At 47.9% G+C, this 17,918-nt stretch overlaps 2 protein-coding genes across 4 annotated transcripts; one reads left to right on the top strand and one right to left on the bottom strand.

Annotated features, from left to right (window-relative positions):
* Nucleotides 1–551: 551 nt before the first annotated feature.
* Nucleotides 552–8,044, bottom strand: Bcl2l2 (BCL2-like 2). Of its 3 annotated transcripts, none has more exons than XM_006518457.4 (4): nt 7,904–8,044; nt 7,526–7,613; nt 6,597–7,059; nt 552–6,026 (listed from the first exon to the last, which is right to left on the bottom strand). In XM_006518457.4, the coding sequence occupies exons 3-4, from the start codon at nt 7,026–7,028 to the stop codon at nt 5,877–5,879; spliced, it is 582 nt and encodes a 193-aa protein (XP_006518520.1). In that variant the 5' UTR covers nt 7,029–7,059; nt 7,526–7,613; nt 7,904–8,044; the 3' UTR covers nt 552–5,876. The 3 variants fall into 3 exon arrangements, with proteins under 3 accessions (XP_006518520.1, XP_006518521.1, NP_031563.1); XM_006518458.3 differs by having other exon boundaries at nt 6,597–7,036; nt 7,706–7,905; NM_007537.1 differs by having other exon boundaries at nt 3,176–6,026; nt 6,597–7,036; nt 7,904–7,985.
* Nucleotides 8,045–13,871: 5,827 nt separating this feature from the next.
* Nucleotides 13,872–15,813, top strand: Ppp1r3e (protein phosphatase 1, regulatory subunit 3E). Its single transcript, NM_001167908.1, has 2 exons — nt 13,872–14,523; nt 14,614–15,813. Exons 1-2 carry the CDS (start codon nt 14,107–14,109, stop codon nt 15,034–15,036), a joined length of 840 nt encoding a protein of 279 aa, NP_001161380.1. The 5' UTR covers nt 13,872–14,106; the 3' UTR covers nt 15,037–15,813.
* The last annotated feature ends 2,105 nt before the right edge of the window (nt 15,814–17,918 follow it).

The raw sequence follows: 17,918 nt of genomic DNA, 5'->3' as shown, positions 1-17,918 counted from the left end.
ACAGAGTAAGATCCTATGGCTTCTGACCTCCAAATGCTAGGATTAAAGGCTCTCTCAATTTTTAATGAGGCCCCTAGAAAAATGTAAAACTCTTTTTGTGACTTGCATTATATTTCACTGGTCAGTGATGACATATGACTTGAAGCCTTATGCTATTTTGAAAGACTTACTACTTTTCTATGTATGTATATGTGTGTTTGTGTGAATTTATGTGTAGCACTGACATGGAGGCGCCCACAGAAGCCAAAGGGTATCAGATTCCAGGGAACTGGAGTACAGGTAGCTGTGAGCTGTTCTATGGGTGCTGAGATGTGAACCAGGTCCTCTGTAAGAGCAGTAAGCACTCATAATGCTGAGCTATCTGTCCAGCCTTTCGAGTCTCTTTTAGAAAAGATCCTGGTATCTTCTGATGTGGTCCATCCTAGCTTGCAGTAACTTCCTAGCTCAGACCTTGTACAGAAGTGAGGTAGTATTTAAATGTGAAAGGGCTTCTACCAGGCTGCTTCATTTCAGCTTTGACTGGATAACTTTTAAAACATATTATTTCTGTATGGGTCTGTGTTCTGGTGCCCACAGAAAACAGAGGTGTTTATCATCTCCTGGAGCTGGAGGTTTGAACTACATGGCACTGATCCTAGGATCTGACCTCCTCTGAGTTAAGCAGCAAGTGCTCTTAGCCACAGCCATTTCTCTAGCTCAACTGATAGGCTGTTTCATTCTCTTTTTCAACTTTTTATTTGAAGGAAGCACATGTCATGGCACTCATGTGAGCTGCCAGACTCAGTATACCCTTTCCATTGTCCAAGACTGAACTTGGATTGCCAGGCATGATGGCAAGGACTGTAACCCACTGAGTCATCTCGACAGCCCACTGAGTGGCTAATCTTTTGATAAAGGGTCTGTCTAAGTAGCCCTGGCTGGCTTACAACTCATTATGTAGACAGATCAACCTCCAACTTTCAGTGACCCCTCCCATCCCTTGAATGTTGAGATTGCAAGTATATATGCCCATCACCAAGCTTGACTGGTTATGTTTTTAACAACTTTTTATCTAAAAAACTTGCTTTCAGTTGCTCTATCAGATTTGCTTATATTTATTATCCCCCACCCCAGTCAGAAAATACTGACAGCAGAAAGAACAAAACCTGCCCATCAGACAAAACCACAAATGGGATCTTTGTCTGCTCTTGCTGAAGACTTCACACTATCACATTCTATTTTCTAACCTATATAAGTTTTATAGGAAAATATAAAAATGTTTAAGTGCTAGTAGATACCTTCAGTTATACCGTAATTCGTAGTTTTACTTGTCATCTTAGACATGAGGATTTCCCTGATCATTTGATTTAAAATTAGAGAATCTACATATTTCTATCCTTCATCCTGTTATTTAAAAATAGTATCTTTAAACAGGGTCTCACACGTAGGCCAGGCTGGTCTTGAACTTGCAGAGCTGCCTAGCAGCTGCCTCCCTAACACTACGATGAAAGATGTGTGTCACCAGGCATCTTTCCTCATAGTATTTACTACCTTCTAACATAGTTATGAGATTTATTTATTGTTTGACCCCCTACTGGAGTGTAAGAGCAACATGTGAGCTGAGATATGTCTTCCCATTCTCTTTGCCTGTGAGCCTAGAACTGGGTTAAATACACAGGAAATATTTGATCATTTTTCTCTAGAGATGATGAATGAAGAGCAACCATTATATTATGCTTTCTGGTCAAAATTTCTGGTGTGTGTGTGTGTGTGTGTGTGTGTGTGTGTGTGTGTGTGTGTGTGTGTGTTGAACAGGGTCTTATATAAGCCACAGTGGCACTGATCCTGCCTCTTATTTCCCAAAAGCTAGAATTATAAACTGGCAGCACCACATCCAGCTTTGGGATATATTTATAGGTTATCGATTAGTTATATATTATTATTTTATGGTTATTCCCCGTAACCACATTTAAGGATTTTTTTTTAATTTTCAAAGAATTCAGCCAGACCTGGTGGCACACACCTGGAATCTCAACACTGAGTCTGAGGCCAGACTGGGCTACAAGCTACAAAAAAATGAGAGAAAACGCGAACAAAAACTTGATAAAGAATATCAATGATCTACCCAATTGAAAGAAACTGTAGGGTTTGGGTTTTGTTCTTTCTCCTGACAATGAGTCTTACCTTGCAGCCCGGTGGCTTGGAGCTGACTCTATGTAGTCCCAGCCAGATCTACACTTAAAGTCCTTGCTCCTGAAGTGCAAGAGACTTATAGCATGAGCAAGGACTACCCCAACCCAACCTCTCTACCCCCACAATGGTCAGAAATTATAACTAAGTGTTGCCCAACTTTATTAAAAGTGCCATCTGGATGAGTTGCATTTACACAGAACTATATAAAGAAAACAGTCATCTGTCCCTCTGGACAGTCTAAAACTTAGTAATCAGACCATTATAAAATAACACATTAGCCTAAATTATAATGAGGCTGATAGACAAACCTAAGGCCTTCTGGATCCCCACCTGGTATTGCTAATAGGACAGAGATATAAACTATTCTATTTGCCTGCAATTCTGTCACTAAGTATCTTTGCAGAAAACTCTGCCATCTGAGTAACTGGACAGCTTTGAACCTCACTGTTTTCCAGGTTGCTTTGGCAGCCAAGAAACTCACAGCTGAGTTCACAGCCTAGCTTTTGTATTTGAGAATATTACTTAAGAACAACCTGCATGCATTGATTACTCTTTTGCTTTCTATCCATCTGTTTAGAGGCAAGGTCTCAGGAAGCCTTAGCTGGCCTTGACCTCCCTGTAGACCTGGGTGGCCCACCTTCCTGTCTCTACCTGACTACTGGGATTGCAGTTGTTTGCCACCACACCAAACCAGGATATTTGAGGAGGTGGTGGTTGTGGGTAGGGGCTCTAGATGTACCACATGTGCCTACAGTTTCTGGAGGCTGGGGTTGGTATAGAATTTGTAGGTTTGGGTATTTGGCCAGGGATGGGGTGGGCGTGGTTTTCTTTTCCTTTTTTCTTTTTTCTTTTTTTTTTTTTAACCTCAATACTTTATTTCCCAAATCCCTATAACTCCAGTTATTCCCCTTAGCAAGGTCATGGCCACAAGAAATGACTGGCTTAGGGAGAGTTCTACAACCCAGGATGTACAGTATAGAAGTCACAAAACCCTGTTCAGTACTTCTCATTAAATTTCTGGGCTTTATTTATTTATTTTTAATACGACCATTACATATTACACAAAAATAAAAGTCAAATGAACTTGGCATTTATAAATTATTAAATAAAAATACAGGAATATATATTTATATTTATAGAGCTTTTTCTTTTCTTCTAAACTAACCAAATCTGTTCTCCTGCCGTTTATGATTTAAAAAAGTAAAATAGTATATGTATGCCCTAGTGTAAGTGGGGAGTAGGACTGGTAACTGCAGGACTGAGTGCCCACTTGCGCTCTTGCCTTGGCCTAAGCAAAGTCCCTATTTGTCCCTTTGGGCTTTGGAGAGCAAGAACATCCTCTCCAGCTACTTAGTATCTGAAAAATTATATCCATTTCCCTCATTTAAAAAAAATGAAATGGATTTAAAAGTTGGGAGCCATACTCAGCCTTCTTGGCCAAGAGCTAATCCCAAGGAACTATATGGCTCTAAAAGACAGTCCCTGGTTTTCCCTGACAGAAGAGTCTCTGGGTTTCCACTGGCCCTTAAAACGAAGGGCAGAACAGGTCACAACTCTCCACTGTGGTCCCATCTAAGCTTCTGAGAATCCAGACCAAGACCAACCCTTTAGCCTGTCCTAGCACAGCCTCTCCTCCCACCTGGCTGAAGGTCTGCTAGCAGAGCATGTTGGTAACCTGACCCTGGTTCCTGCTGCTCCTGTTTGCTAAAGGGCCCCAGGAATGCTACCTTAGGTAGGTGTCCCATGGGAAGGGTAGAGCAGAGACTTCCCTGGACGTGGAGGAGCACAGGCTCCAGATGGAGCTGATGGTCTAGTCAGTGGTTTTCTAACTTTTTTCAGCAGCAAAGCCCTTACCACAAATAAAATCTTACCCTGAACCCCGATACATAAGACAGCTACAAGGGGGAGCTGTTCTGTTTGAGGGCAAACTGCCCAGCCCTCCACTCCCTCATCTCCCTAAGGACTCCTGAGGCAACCCCTAGGACACTTCGGGGCTCTGCCAAGCAGTTTGAAAACCACTGGCCTAGTTTGTCCTGAGCAAGTCAGAGCCTCCCACTCTGACTGCTTGTCACAGACAGCTCCGAGTCTCTTAGATCATCACCCTCAAAACAGACCAACTGGCACATGCAGCCTCCCACATCCCCCATAGACACTATGAAAAAGTGCAACCTTCTCTCAAAAGCCAAAGTCTGGACTAAAACACCTGAGGCCAATTTGGTCCCACATTCTAGCAAGCACGATATGATGCCACATTCTAGGACCAAGTGAAGAGGTGGGTCAGCTGTGGTCTAGCCAAGCTGGTCAGTGCTCAGGAGAGGCAGGTAGGGTTCTAGAGCACTGGGAACGAAGTCAGCATTAAAGAGCAGCAATGTTAGCACCTTGGGAAGTGCAGCAGTGAGGTCTGGCTCAGGGCATGCATTTGGAGTGAATCATTTCCTCCCTCAAAAGAAAAGGCTAGAGTCTGGATTTGTTCTAGGGGACTGGACTGTGAGTTCTAATGTGACCATCTTCAGAGACTCGAGTGTTGACAACCTATGCAAAGAGCATGGCTTCAAAAGAAAACGCGTTAGGTCATGGCAGGTACTCTAGAACCCATATCCCTGGCCCCTGATAGAGCAGCAGCACCAAAAACCCACCACCCAGAACAGGCCAGTCAAGGAGTACCTGTCCCCATCACTCCCAAGGGACTCAGAGCTGGAATGGTCCTCTCAAGGTATCCGCAGTCTCACTGAGACAGTTCAGGAACTAAACTGAATTGTAGATCAGCATTTATGCCCGTATCTTCTAAAGGAAAACTAGATCCCCAATTTAGACTCAGCTGGATAGAGAGACCCTAGAAACAGGCAACACTTTAGGCACCATTGTGCCACCGTTGGAGGGGAAGGTGACAGGCAAGTCCAACTACCAAAGCTTCTACCCACCCAGGCTCCACAGCCTTACCCTTTTTCAGCCCAGGTGCACAGATGCACACAACAGGGGGATGATGAAGAACAAGGCCAGCTGCAGAACTCTTCTCTCCAAAGCCCTGCCAACAACTCTCGGCAGCACCAGAGCCCTAGTCTAGATACAGTGTTCCTCCCTCAGCCTGGAGGCGTAAGGTCAAGGGAAGGGGCAGAGAGGAGAAGGGCAGTGAACTGGCCCTTGTTCTTGCCATAGCAAGAAGGAATGTTTTCTCTAAGTACCCCACCACCAGATTCGACAGACAGCCCAGCATGCACATGAGCATGCTTGCATGTGCACATACATGCACAGGTGTGCCCATGCAGCCCACAGCCACAGCCATTTCACCCAGTCACCTGATCACCAAGCTTCCATCCCAAAGGGAAGTGAATTCTAGGCTCCCTAAATCCCATTCATCTAGTCGAGACACAGATCTTTGAAGTAAGCTCACCGTCCTTGGAGCTACAAGCCATGTTCCGGGTAGTTGTGTGCCCGCGATATGGGCATGATTCCTCCCACCTCCCCACCCCCACCCCCCAAGCCGTGGGATGACTCCACTCTCTGGGTTCTTGGCCTTGAAACATTCCTTAATGTTTCCAACTCATTCTCCCTGCCACCTGCCTGGCATGCTGGGCTCCCACACACACTACCTTCCCCTGCCTTTCTCTGTTCCGTGACCATCCAGTTTCTTCCAAGGGCATTCGCTATTGTTCCAGCTCTCCTGGCCCCTAGCCACACCTAGCCCCACCTGGCCCTAGACTTTCTCACTTGCTAGCAAAAAAGGCCCCTACAGTTACCAGGGCCCCCAGTGCCACGGCCCCCGTCAGCACTGTCCTCACTGATGCCCAGTTCCCCTCCCGCAGACGCCGTGCCTCCTCCAGGGCCCCGTCCCCGTATAGAGCTGTGAACTCCGCCTGTGGGAGAGAAGGGAAGTAGAGAAAGGAGAAAGGGAGATCAGGAAAGGATAGTGGAGAGACGAGGGAAGGAAGAGTTCCAGTTCCATCCACTGTGAGCACTGCCCCCATCCCCAGCTGCTCCAGCCGAAGCTCTACTGCACACAAGCCCCTCCGAACCCCGTTCCTGGCTCCTCTGCACTGTCTACGTGATGTCAGCCCCATCCCTTCCATGGCAATAAAGTTCCGTTCAGAACTGGCATCCTTTGCTAAGGCTTGCCTAGCCATGACCCATCCCTGACCGGCCTCACCACCCATACTATGTACGCAGGGGTCACAATTATTCGCTGAAGGTTCTCTGTTTATAAAACTCTATATTCAGTCTTCTGCTTGGGACCGTGAAGCCCATCCAGCTACTACTACATGGTAGCCCTGGAGTACTGTGAGCTTGATGCTCTCAGTCTGATTCCACTTAAATAAGGGAACTCAGCCCTTCCCAGCACAACCCCAGCCTCCCATCAGAGGCCCTATTTTCCCATGAAGACCAACTTTGTAGAGGGATGCGGAGAGCAGCAATTGAGAACTTCTTACCCAGCCCCCACTGCTGTGGATCCAGTCAGCCAGACGTGTCTCCAGGTAGGCCACCATCCAATCCTGCACTTGTCCCACCAAAGGCTCCATTTCTTTGTTGACACTCTCAGCACACAGGGCAGCCCCAAAGACAAAGAATGCCACAAGACGGCCCCAGTTAGGGCCCCCTTGGAAAAGTTCGTCGGAAACCTGGGTGAAGCGTTGCTGGGCTGAGCCTGGGGTCACGTGTAGCTGAGCGGCCAGGTCAGAGAAGGTGCGGCGGAAACGGGTCTCAAACTCGTCTCCAGCAGCCCGCATGGCTTGGTGCAGCGGGTCGGCGGCTGGGCCTTCCCCAGGGCCAGCTCCACAGACATAACCCTTCTGCCTCAGCTTATAGCCTACAAAGTCAGCCACTAGAGCCCGTGTGTCTGGGGTTGAGGCTGGGGTCGCCATCCGGGCGGCTGAAAGGGGCAAGGATGACAGACTGACATAAATATAAGGAAATTATTGACAGAGAGCAAGAAGGGACATTTCCTATTTGATCAAGCTCCTGAGATAGGTGAAATGCTCAGAGGCACTGGGCAGGGCCAAGAAAGAGCAACGGATTTAAGTCATGGGGAGGTTCAGAGCATAAGCAGCTGGCCACGTATAACATGTCAAATTAAGTGTGCAACAGGAAATCTTATTTTTAGACTACTTCAGATTCCTTTCATACGACAGCACCAGCTGTATGCCACCTCTATACACACACACACACACACACACACACACACACACACACACACACACACACACACCCCTTTTTGGCTATAGGAAGGGGCTTAAGACCTCCCCAGGAGCATGATGCGAAGATGTTGGCAGAGGCACAAGATAGGGAGGAGACAGGGGCTGAATAGGAAGATGGGAAAAGCCAAGGGCTGTAATGGGGCAGAAAGGAAGAGGACACTTACCCAGCCTGGATGGCAGCTCTTAGGACCCAGTGCTGGTGGCAGGGAGCCCCCAGCTGAGGCCTTTCATCCTCCCGGCTAGAGTGGAGCCCTGAAAAGGGGAGGGAGAGAGAACTAGGTGGGAAAGGCCTGGGTCTGGCCCGGAAAGAACTGGAACTGCAGCGCCTGGGACTGGGCCCCTACCTCCAAAGCTTTGCCAGCTGTGGGACCGATTCCGTGTTTAATGACTGCCCTCTTGGGAAACCCGGGACCACGGGCTTCCTGCCGACACCATCTCTATTCCCGGTACCCCCAAGAGCAGCCCAAAGGCCCAGCTCCTCCCATTCCCCCACCCTTAGCTGGTCTCCAACCCCGCCCGCCAGCCAGGTTAAGGAATCTCACGGGTCAGGCCGCAGCCGGGATCCGGAATCCGGTTGTTTCCTGGTGGAGGAGCTGGGAGGGAGGGAGGGAGGGAGGGAGAAAGGGAGGAAGGGAAGGAAGGAAGGAGGGAGGAGGGGAGGGCAGGGAGGGAGGGCCCGGCGCCGGGTGATGATGGGACACAGAGATGCGTCCAGAGAGAGGGGCGGGGCTGGGAGGCAGGGCTGGGAAGAGCCACAACTCCAGGAAGAGAGGGCCATTGAAGGGCTGTTCAGAGGCCATAGTGACCTGTGCCGGCTGCCTGCGAAGCCCGCAGTGTCCCCAGAGAAACACACCGGGCCTCAGCAGCTCAGTGCAAATTCAGCATTTCCGGAAGGTCTCTTCTGTTCACGCACTTGTTGAACTTTCCAGCTTGGATTGCGTGCCTAGGAAAAGCAGAGCAGTTCCTATTAAGCTGGGAACAACCTCTTGCCCTTGTGGGGCTAGTAGAAACACTAAACACAAAAATACTTCCCCTCAGGACCTTTAATGCAGTGGGCTCTTCCTTGGCTGGAGTTTCAGCTAGGTATCAAGGTGTCAGGCCTTGGTTTACAGTGTCCACAAGCAATCTTCATCTTTTGTAATCAGATTGATTTTCTTTTCATTTGTTACCCACCACAGGAGTTAATTCTTACTATTTAAAACAAAAATCAAACAATAAAAGGCACAAATTGATACAAGCTTACTAATCTTACACACCCTCTCTAAATACAGGTTACCAATGTTGGGTTAATACCTGTTTTACAGATTACATATATCTATAATTTACATGTGAATATCTACATTCACATATACATGGATTATATATACATTTATCCATACACATATGTTTATATAAATATGTGCTTTTATATATACACATACAATATAAATATGTTTATAAGTATAAATATATATGTTATATATAATTTATAAATGTATCAATATACATATAAATATAAAGTATATCAGTATAGTATATGTAAATATTTTTATATTTTTATATATTCCATATACATATTTATAATATACACATATATGTATATATAATATACATATATCTATTTATATGTGCATTTATGTATATATATATATGTAAAAATATGTATATATAAAAACCGAGTGTGTGTGTATTTTGAAACATGGTTTCTTCTCTGTGTAGCCCTGGCTGCCCTGGAACTCACTTCTATAGAGCAGGCTGGCCTCGATCTCACAGGGATTGGCCTGCCTCTGCCTCAGACACTATGGGATTAAAGGCCCGAGGCACCACTATCCAGCATGTGATAATATCTTTCTGTAGAGCAAGTTTCCAGGGCAAGAAGCTTTCTGACTACAGCAGATCCACAGGAGGGCACTCATCAGTGTGCTGATCCTCCCACCTCTCCCCCCACCCAGGACTCCTGAAGGTTGCCATTTCTTCAGCTCTGGAACTCCAGTTAAGGCCAGAAAGAGGCAACCCAATTATGCTTCTTTCCTTCAGTTCTTTCTTGTTACTTCCCCTTGCTTCTCCCACTAAACCTTGATGTTCCCACTTGTCTGTGTGGTCACCGGAGAAGCCACAATGATCATAGTAGCAATCCATTATGGGAATTGATTGTTTTGATTGTTCTCTCTCTCTCTCTCTCTCTCTCTCTCTCTCTCTCTCTCTCTCTCTCTCTCTCTCTCTCTCTCTCTTCCTTGTAGGTCAGTCTGACCTTGAACTCACAATCTGTCTATGCCAGCAGTCCAAATGGTATTGCAGGTGTGAGCCACAGATCTTTCTTTACATGTATAAGTTTTATTCTCACCTCATTCCTGAGACTGCTTGATCCTTATTCCTTGAAAAGGGGAAGCTGAGACTTGGAAGGATTAAACCATTTACCCAAATCCACACATCCAAGGAGAGGAGTGAGGACTTCAGTCTAAATCAGTCTGACCTGTGTTTGAACTCTTGACAATGAATGCCTCAGAATGACCTCCTTTCCCTCTGGCAGTCAGTGCTGTTGTTCCAGCTGGAATCCACAGCAGTTCTGAGTTCCTGCTCAGTCCTTTGCTCTGAACGTACAGCCTGTTCCACTTCTGTGCAGTTCTAGCGTTCTACCTGTCCCCGTGTCTCCTTTGTTCTTAAACTGATCATTCTAGATGCCACCTGCAGGACACCCCCATTTGTTTTTAGAGACAGATCTGGTTGGGGTACAGGCATCGCCCACAAACCACATGGACACTGATTTCAATCAAGCAGGGACAGTTTATTGAAAACACACCTCAGGACTGAATGATCAAACTTGGGAGCTGAGACTATGATTCTAACCTACTAAACTCTTAAGCCTGAAATCCACAAGTATGTGTGCCAAGTTATCCCACCACTCAGGATTTAGGGACAGGGGACCAACCGCCTTAGGAACACGTCTTTGTGGTACACCTATCTCGCTCCCATTGGTTGGGTTATTCATCTGTGGCGAGGCGACTTGCCTAGCATTCATGTCTCAACTTGCCAACCAGGATGTCAGTTACCCAGGGAGGTCTTGGAAAGTTAAACCATTTGACAGCTATCAAAAACGGAAGTTTTATTCAAAATGGCTATGGTACTATCTATCGGAAAGGCAATGTAACAATCTAGTTTAAGGATTTCATTTGCACCATGGTTTATTCTAAGACATTGACCAGAAATAAATACTCTTGGGGTGGGGCACTATTTTGCAGTGGGGTCCAGGCTGGCCTTGAACTCACTATGTAGATGAAGATGACCTTAACGAATCTTCTGCATCTCCTGATTAGTGCAGGGATTAAAGGAGTACACCGCACACGGAATTTGTTTTTATTACTGGTCTTAAGAGACACTAATATATTTCTGTCTGACCTTTTATTTTTAAGCTCTTTGACTGCCAGGGCTATTTTATTCACATTTGTGTCGTGATCAGCACACGTTGACTAAATGAAGCATTTGACACCTCCTGCCAACCTCTGAGCAGTTCCAGTCAGATGTTTAAAGATCTGCTGTTTAAGAAATAAAGACTTGCCGGGCGTGTGGCTCATGCCTTTAATCTCAGCACTTGGGAGGCAGGGGCAGGTGGATTTCTGAGTTCTAGGCCAGCCTGGTCTACAAAGTGAGTTCCAGGATAGCCAGGGCTATACAGAGAAACCCTATAAGACTTATGCCAGGCATGATGGCACACTCCTTTAATCCAGCACTCAGGAGACAGAGGCAAGTGGATCTCTGAGTTCAAGGTCAGCCTGGTCTACGGAGTGAGTTCTAGGACAGCCAGGGCTACACACAAAAACCCTGTCTCAAAAAACAAAATCCAACAGCAGCAGCAGCAACAACAACAACAGAGAGCTTCTAGGAGGCTGTTGGGGTTCAATCCCACAGAGGCTGTTCTCCCTGTTGATAAGAAGCCTGGATTCATCCTGTAGTGGTTCTTTCTTCCATTGCTCAGCCCAAGCAACTACAAACACTGACAAATTATTTTACAGCTTAAGACACAAAGTATGTTCATGCATTTTATGTGTGAAAGAAGAAACACAACTCAATATGGTTTCTAAAGTGAGTCCCAGCTAATGGTATGTTTAATGCTGCCATGAAAAACACACAGGAATGGACTGTACAATAACATAGCAGTAAGTCTCACTCTTTATGACCAGTTGAATCTCTTGTATAGTTGTGTTGATTAAGCCATCCTGTTAAAAATTTAGAGACTTCATGAGCTCAGTGATAGAGTGTTTGCCCAGCACGTATAAGGCCCTGGGTTCAAACCTCAACATCACAAATAAATAAATAAATTTGGAGATTTTATTTGTACTCTAATATTTTCTCTTCTTTCTTCTTTTTATTTTCTTTCATTTATTTATTTATTTAGAGACAAGGTCTCTCTACATAGCTGTCCTTGAACTCATGTAGACCAGGGCTGGCCTTGAACTCACAGAGATCTACTTGCCTCTGCCTCTTGAGTGCTGGGATCAAAGGTATACACTTGGGGGCTGGAGAGATGGCTCAGAGGTTAAGAGCACTGACTGCTCTTCTGAAGGTCCTGAGTTCAATTCCCAGCAACCACATGGTGGCTTACAACCATTCATAATGAGATCTGACTCCCTCTTCTGGTGTATCTGAAGACAGTTACAGCGTACTTACATATAGTAAATAAATAAATCTTTAAAAAAAAGGTATACACTTGTACCACAATGCCTGGCTCCATACTATTCTATCTATCTATCTATCTATCTATCTATCTATCTATCTATCTATCTATCTATTTTGGATTTCTCAGTGTAGCCCCAGCTATCCTGGAATTCACTCTGTAAACCAGGCTGGTCTCAAGCAGAGACCCTGCTTGTTCCTGCTTCCCAAGTCCTGGGATTAAAGGAGTGAACCTCCATGCTCAGGTCACTTAATTTTTTTTAATTACGTGCTGTGTGTGTGTGTCCAAGCGGGAGCTATGTTCATGTGAGTGCAAGTGTCCCTGGAGGCTAGAAAATGGCACCAGATTCCCTGAAGCAGTGCATTCTCTTACCACTGAGCCAGCCTTCCAGCCCCATACTGTCCACTTCTATATTAGATGCTAACATTATCATTTAACAAAAATACCAGTGTCGCCATTATTATCGATTATATTTTAATGCTGTATAAAACTAAATGAATAGAAGAGTGAACTCTAGAATTTGGCTGCTGAGGTCCTAATCCTAGCTCCACAATTGGTAACTATCTGACACTCCCTGGGCAAGATCTTTTCCCTCTCAATTTTCTCCTCTGTAATATTTGGGTGTTTATTTGTTTGTTTTTGTTTTTTTGAGTTATTGTTGTTGTTGTTTTAGTTTAGGGGGGGGTGAGACAGGGTTTCTCTGTGTAGCCCTGGCTGTCCTGGAACTCACTTTGTAGACCAGGCTGGCCTCAAACTCAGAAATCTGCCTGCCTCCTGAGTGCTGGGATTAAAGGTGTGTGCCACCAAGCCCGGCCTTGTTGTTGTTGTTGTTTCTGTAATATTTGTAACAATTGTAAACACTATAATAATGCCTAGTGTTCTGTATTATAAAACCCCATAGAAAGCAGGAGCATGGCTCGGCAGTTAAGAGCACATAACACTCTTCTAGAGGCCCTAGTGTAATTTCAGCACTCACTTATACCAGCTCACACCTACCTGTAATGCCAGTCCCAGGCTATCTGATGTCCCCTTTTGGCCTCTGTGGGTACCTGCATTCCTGCATACATAACCCCCTAACACCATGCAGATAACTGAAAATGAAACAAATCTTTGTGAAAAAAAAATCAGAAGAGAAGTTATAAAATATTTGACATACCATTGTCACTAGTGTATTTTTCAAAAATAAAATGGAAAATAGCCTGTCCTGTGTCCTTCTTGGAAGAAGGGCAACTCTCAATAACTGGAAGACCTACCATGTATAAAAACGGTCATGAATCAGAAACAGTCTTCACGCTTGAAAAGACTTACAGATAAGAGATCAGAATTATTTTTGTTTGTTTTAATGATTGAGAAAAATCAAGGTCCAGAGAAGTTATTCCTTTCTCAAGGTCACACAGCTAATCAGCGGGGGACATAGGACTGGAAGCTAAGTGTTCTCATTACTTTTCTCAGTAGCCAGTGAGCCAATGCCACCGCGCATCCTTTTGAGTCTTCCACTAAAGACTCTTATCTAGGATTCACGCCCTTTCAGTCACTACACCCAGTGCCATCGGGCTTCAAACCTGTAGCCTGGCTTTAAGAAAACACTGAGCCCTAAGGAGAATTAAACCCTCAGCATTTTTAATTTTCCCGTGCCAAAAGAAAAAAAAGAAAAAGGAAAGGTTACTCTTTTCTTCCTGCTTTAACCCTTCTTATATAGGAGTAACTCATCTGGGACCCCAGATGGAAGCAGTCACGCCCCCTGGTGCAGCAGTGAAGATGGATACCAGCCACCTGTCAGAGGGCTGTGGGCGGGGGCCGGGTCAGCGAGGCCCGCAGAACTGAAGGGTGAGCGGCGCCGCTGAGCGCACGCTCAGAGCAGAGAGCTGGAAGCGAGCAGGACGGATAGTCTGACACCGGGGCTGGCCGCCAAAGGAAGGGAAAGATGGTCAAGGAAACCGAGCAGGCAGGGTACGCGGGCTGACAGCAAGGAGAGTCCGCAGCCAGCTGCTGCTGAGCAGCCCTACCTACACCTTATGCTCGGGCATAGAGCCGGCAGCAGAGCGAGGACGCGCCGGGCACTGTGCGCTAGCCCCGCTGGGGCTCAGGGGTGACATGTCCCACGAGCGGCCACCGCGCACGGATATACCCCGCAACCTGAGCTTTATAGCGGCATTGACCGAGCGGGCGTACTACCGCAGCCAGCGGCCCAGCCTCGAGGAGGAGTCGGAGGAGGAGCCCGGGGAGGGCGGGACCCGGCCAGGCGCCCGCTCGCGGGCTCACGTTCCGGGTCGGGGGCGCAGGGCCCGCTCTGCGCCCGCGGGTGGTGGCGGGGCGCGGACAGCCCGCAGCCGCAGCCCTGACACTCGCAAGAGAGTGCGTTTCGCCGACGCGCTGGGGCTGGAGCTGGCCGTGGTCCGGCGCTTCCGCCCTGGGGAACCGCCCCGGGTGCCCCGCCACGTGCAGGTGCAACTGCAGAGGGACGCCCTGCGCCACTTCGCGCCGTGCCCGCCGCGAGCCCGCGGCCTCCAGGTAGGCGTCCCGTCGTGCCCCGGCCCCGGGCCTCAGCCTTCCCTCTCGGGAGTCCCCGCCCTGACCTGCCTCCCCGCCCTCTCTCCTCAGGAGGCGCGCGTCGCCCTGGAGCCAGCCCTGGAGCCCGGCTTCGCCGCCCGGCTGCAGGCGCAGCGCATCTGCCTGGAGCGCGCAGACGCGGGCCCTCTGGGCGTGGCCGGGAGCGCGCGCGTGCTGGACCTGGCCTACGAGAAGCGCGTGAGCGTGCGCTGGAGCGCGGACGGCTGGCGCAGCCTGCGGGAATCGCCCGCCTCCTACGCGGGTCCAGCTCCGTCCCCGCCGCGGGCTGACCGCTTCGCCTTCCGCCTGCCCGCACCTCCGGTCGGCGGAACGCTGCTCTTCGCCCTTCGCTACCGGGTTACCGGCCGAGAGTTCTGGGATAACAACGGCGGCCGAGACTACGCGCTCCTTGGGCCCGAGCATCCTGCCGGTGCCGGAGCCGCGGAGCCCCAGGGCTGGATCCATTTTATTTGAGACAAGGCTCCTACAGGCCACAGCAGGGAAAAAAAACGGAGGCATCCAGGCGTAGGGGGAGAGGCTGTGGCGCCAGGAACCAGGGAGTCACAATTGGCAGATGGGTGGAGAGCGGTCTCAGAGTCAAGCGGAGGTGGCTGGAAACCGCCTGCGAAACTCAGAGAGATTTGGGTGGAAAACAGCAGGTGTGCGTAAGTGGAAGGAACTCGAAGAATGCGAGATAGAAGGCCCTGGAAGGTCAAGAAGCCTCCTTGGGCTGGGAACCTTTATGGACTGAGGAGCCTTGATGTATAAAGTCCAGCCCAGTGAAGTCATTCGGATTGCTTCTTACTGGCCTTACCACCCCACGTCCCTCTGTCCTGCCCATCCTAGCTTCATCTGAGCCGAAATTGCCTTGCTTAACTCCAGGAATTTGACCATTGCCTTCTGGCAGTATGACAGGATGTCCTCGTCTCTCAGCAGTTCGTGGCTTCAGTCTTCAAGGACAGGGGTTGCCGGGGGCTATGACAGTTTGTTCTTTTTGAGTTCCTTCAGCCACCAGGCAAGCACTAGGAATAAGGACGGTGGCAAAAGTAACTCCCACCCTGCCCTTGTAGCCAAATAGTGAGACATCTAAGGGGTTCACATAGGCTTCCAGAAAAATGAATGCCAGCCTTACTTTTCCGGGCGTCTTCTTAAAACCTCTAAGCACTTTATGTCAAGGGACGGTGAATCATGAAAATCCCTACTGATTTTTTCTTCGTGCCTCTTAAAAAGAGGAAACCACTGAGTATCTGTATGGTTGAGCATATTTCTTTGTGTCTTTGGGCTCCGTTTTCCTCTGTGAGAAGAAAGTGGAGTTAAGTGGTTCCCTAAGGCCCTCTCCTCCTCTTCCACCTCCTCTTCTCTCCTCCTCCTCTCTCTCTTAAGGCTACTTTTCCCTTATTTTCTTTTCTAGATTTATTTATGTTATGTGTGATTACACTGTCACTGTCTTTTGACACACCAGGGTGTCAGATCCCATTACAGATGGCTGTGAGCCACCATGTGGTTGCTGGGAATTGAACTCAGGACCTTTGGAAGAGCAGTCAGTGCTCTTAACCACTGAGCCATCTCTTCACACACCCCCCCCCTTTTTTTCTTTTTTAAAAGACTTATTTATTATTATATATAAGTACACTGTAGCTGACTTCAGACACACCAGAAGAGGGTGTTAGATCTCATTTCAGGTGGTTGCTGGGATTTGAACTTAGGACCTTTGGAAGAGCAGTCAGTGCTCTTACCCACTGAGCCATCTCACCAGCCATCTCATTTTTTTTTTTTCTTAAGGCTGCCTTTCTTTCAGCTACCTTTTCTTAGGACCAACTGATCTTCCTTCCTTCTTCCCTCCCTCCTCTCTCTCTCTGTCTCTCTCTCTCCCTCTCTCCCTCCCTCCCTTCCTTCCTTCCTTCCTTTTGGCTACTTTTCTTCTTTTCTTTGTTTCTTTCTTAAGGCTACCTCTCTCTTCTCCCCTCCCCTCCCCTCCCCTCCCCTCCCCTCCCCTCCCCTCCCCTCCCCTCCTCTCCTCTCCTCTCCAACATGTTCTCTAGCCCAGGCTGGCCTCCAATGTACAGCCCTCCTGCCTTAGCCTCTGCTGTGCTGGGGGTTATTGGTCTGACCCACTATGACCTTTCTGGCATTTTATGGTCTGTTTATGGCACAGTATAGATTAGAAAGACATCTTTCAGCAAGCCAGGTGTCTCGTGGCACATACAGGAATGCTGTTTTGAGTTTGAGGCCAGCCAGGGCTAGGGCTACATTTGACTCTCAGAAAATTGAAAGAAGAAGAAGGAGAAGAAGAAACAAGACTTACCCAGTGCCCTGAGCCTGTGGCTGCAGATGAGCATAGTTCAGATGACCCAGGACCCAGGCAGCAGCCAGCAGAGAACCCCAGTGGATCTGTAGCTCCTAAGCCATAGCTCACCCTGTGCCCTTTGGATTTCGCTCTTTCCTCCACAGACTTCCAGTCTGGGCTCCCAGAGGAAAATGGGGAAGAGTCCAGCTGTTAGGAAAAGTGTTGGCGTGGGATCCCTAGAAGGAGACAGTGTTGAAACTCTGGAGGATAAAGGATTATGGGTATGAGAGATAGAAAACAAGAACGAAATGGCACCAGAAGGTGGCATTTTGAGCCATACCCCAAGCCAGTGAAATGGAAAACAGGGAATCTTCTGTGATAGCCACCCTCAGGCCATGCCCTTCCTGAGGGGGAGTCAGGCCTGCTGCTTGTTTGCCTTGCCTTGCTCCCCCCCCCCACCACTTGTTTCTTTGACCATGTAGGACGCTTATCTTTAGTTCCTCTCTTCACCCATGTTGGTCTCCCTTTCCCTTGAGGTGGATGGGAGCGGTAGCTTCTTTCCTCTAAGGCCATTGTTGATCCACCTTCCTCAGGCACCTCTCTAAAGGGGAAAGAATTCCTAATGTCACAGTTGAACAAGGACCTCCCAGGTAACTAACTGGCTTCCCACACCCCTTTCCATTGCCAGCATCTTGAATGGTTTCTCACTTCCCCTCTTCTCTGCCAGGTACCTATACGTACACTCAGAATTCAGTTTGGGGCTCGTTCTTTGGCCCCTCTGGTCATGCCTCAGATAAATGCCTATTTACGCATCATCTTCCCTTGAGAAGAAGATGGTTGGATGCATCTGTGGACCACCTTCAGGTTCAGCAAAGTAAAAGGAAGAACTCTCTTGGAAACTCCCAAACAATGCACTCTCTAGTCTTCAACAAGGAGCCCAGGGAGACGGGGTTGAGGGTCAGGTGTTACAACATCATCCTTAATGTGTGTGCATTATTGTTGCGTCATATTAACAATAGTAACAGCTCCCATTTAACTTTTGTGTGCTAAATGTTTTACATGCATGTTT

The sequence above is a fragment of the Mus musculus genome, chromosome 14 (assembly GCF_000001635.26).
Source record: "Mus musculus strain C57BL/6J chromosome 14, GRCm38.p6 C57BL/6J".
Taxonomy (NCBI): Eukaryota; Metazoa; Chordata; class Mammalia; order Rodentia; family Muridae; genus Mus; species Mus musculus.
Note: the sequence above shows the minus strand (reverse complement) of the source record. Positions and strands in the feature narration are given on the sequence as shown.

What these genes read in the sequence shown, in the direction of transcription:
- Bcl2l2 (XM_006518457.4), bottom strand. Translation starts at nt 7,028, where the DNA reads ATGGCGACCCCAGCCTCAACCCCAGACACACGGGCTCTAGTGGCTGAC. An exon ending in TCCACAGCAGTGGGGGCTGG is followed by an intron (nt 6,027 to 6,596) that starts GTAAGAAGTTCT and finishes TCTCTCCCACAG; the next exon opens with GCGGAGTTCACAGCTCTATA.
- Ppp1r3e (NM_001167908.1), top strand. Translation starts at nt 14,107, where the DNA reads ATGTCCCACGAGCGGCCACCGCGCACGGATATACCCCGCAACCTGAGC. An exon ending in CGCGAGCCCGCGGCCTCCAG is followed by an intron (nt 14,524 to 14,613) that starts GTAGGCGTCCCG and finishes CTCTCTCCTCAG; the next exon opens with GAGGCGCGCGTCGCCCTGGA.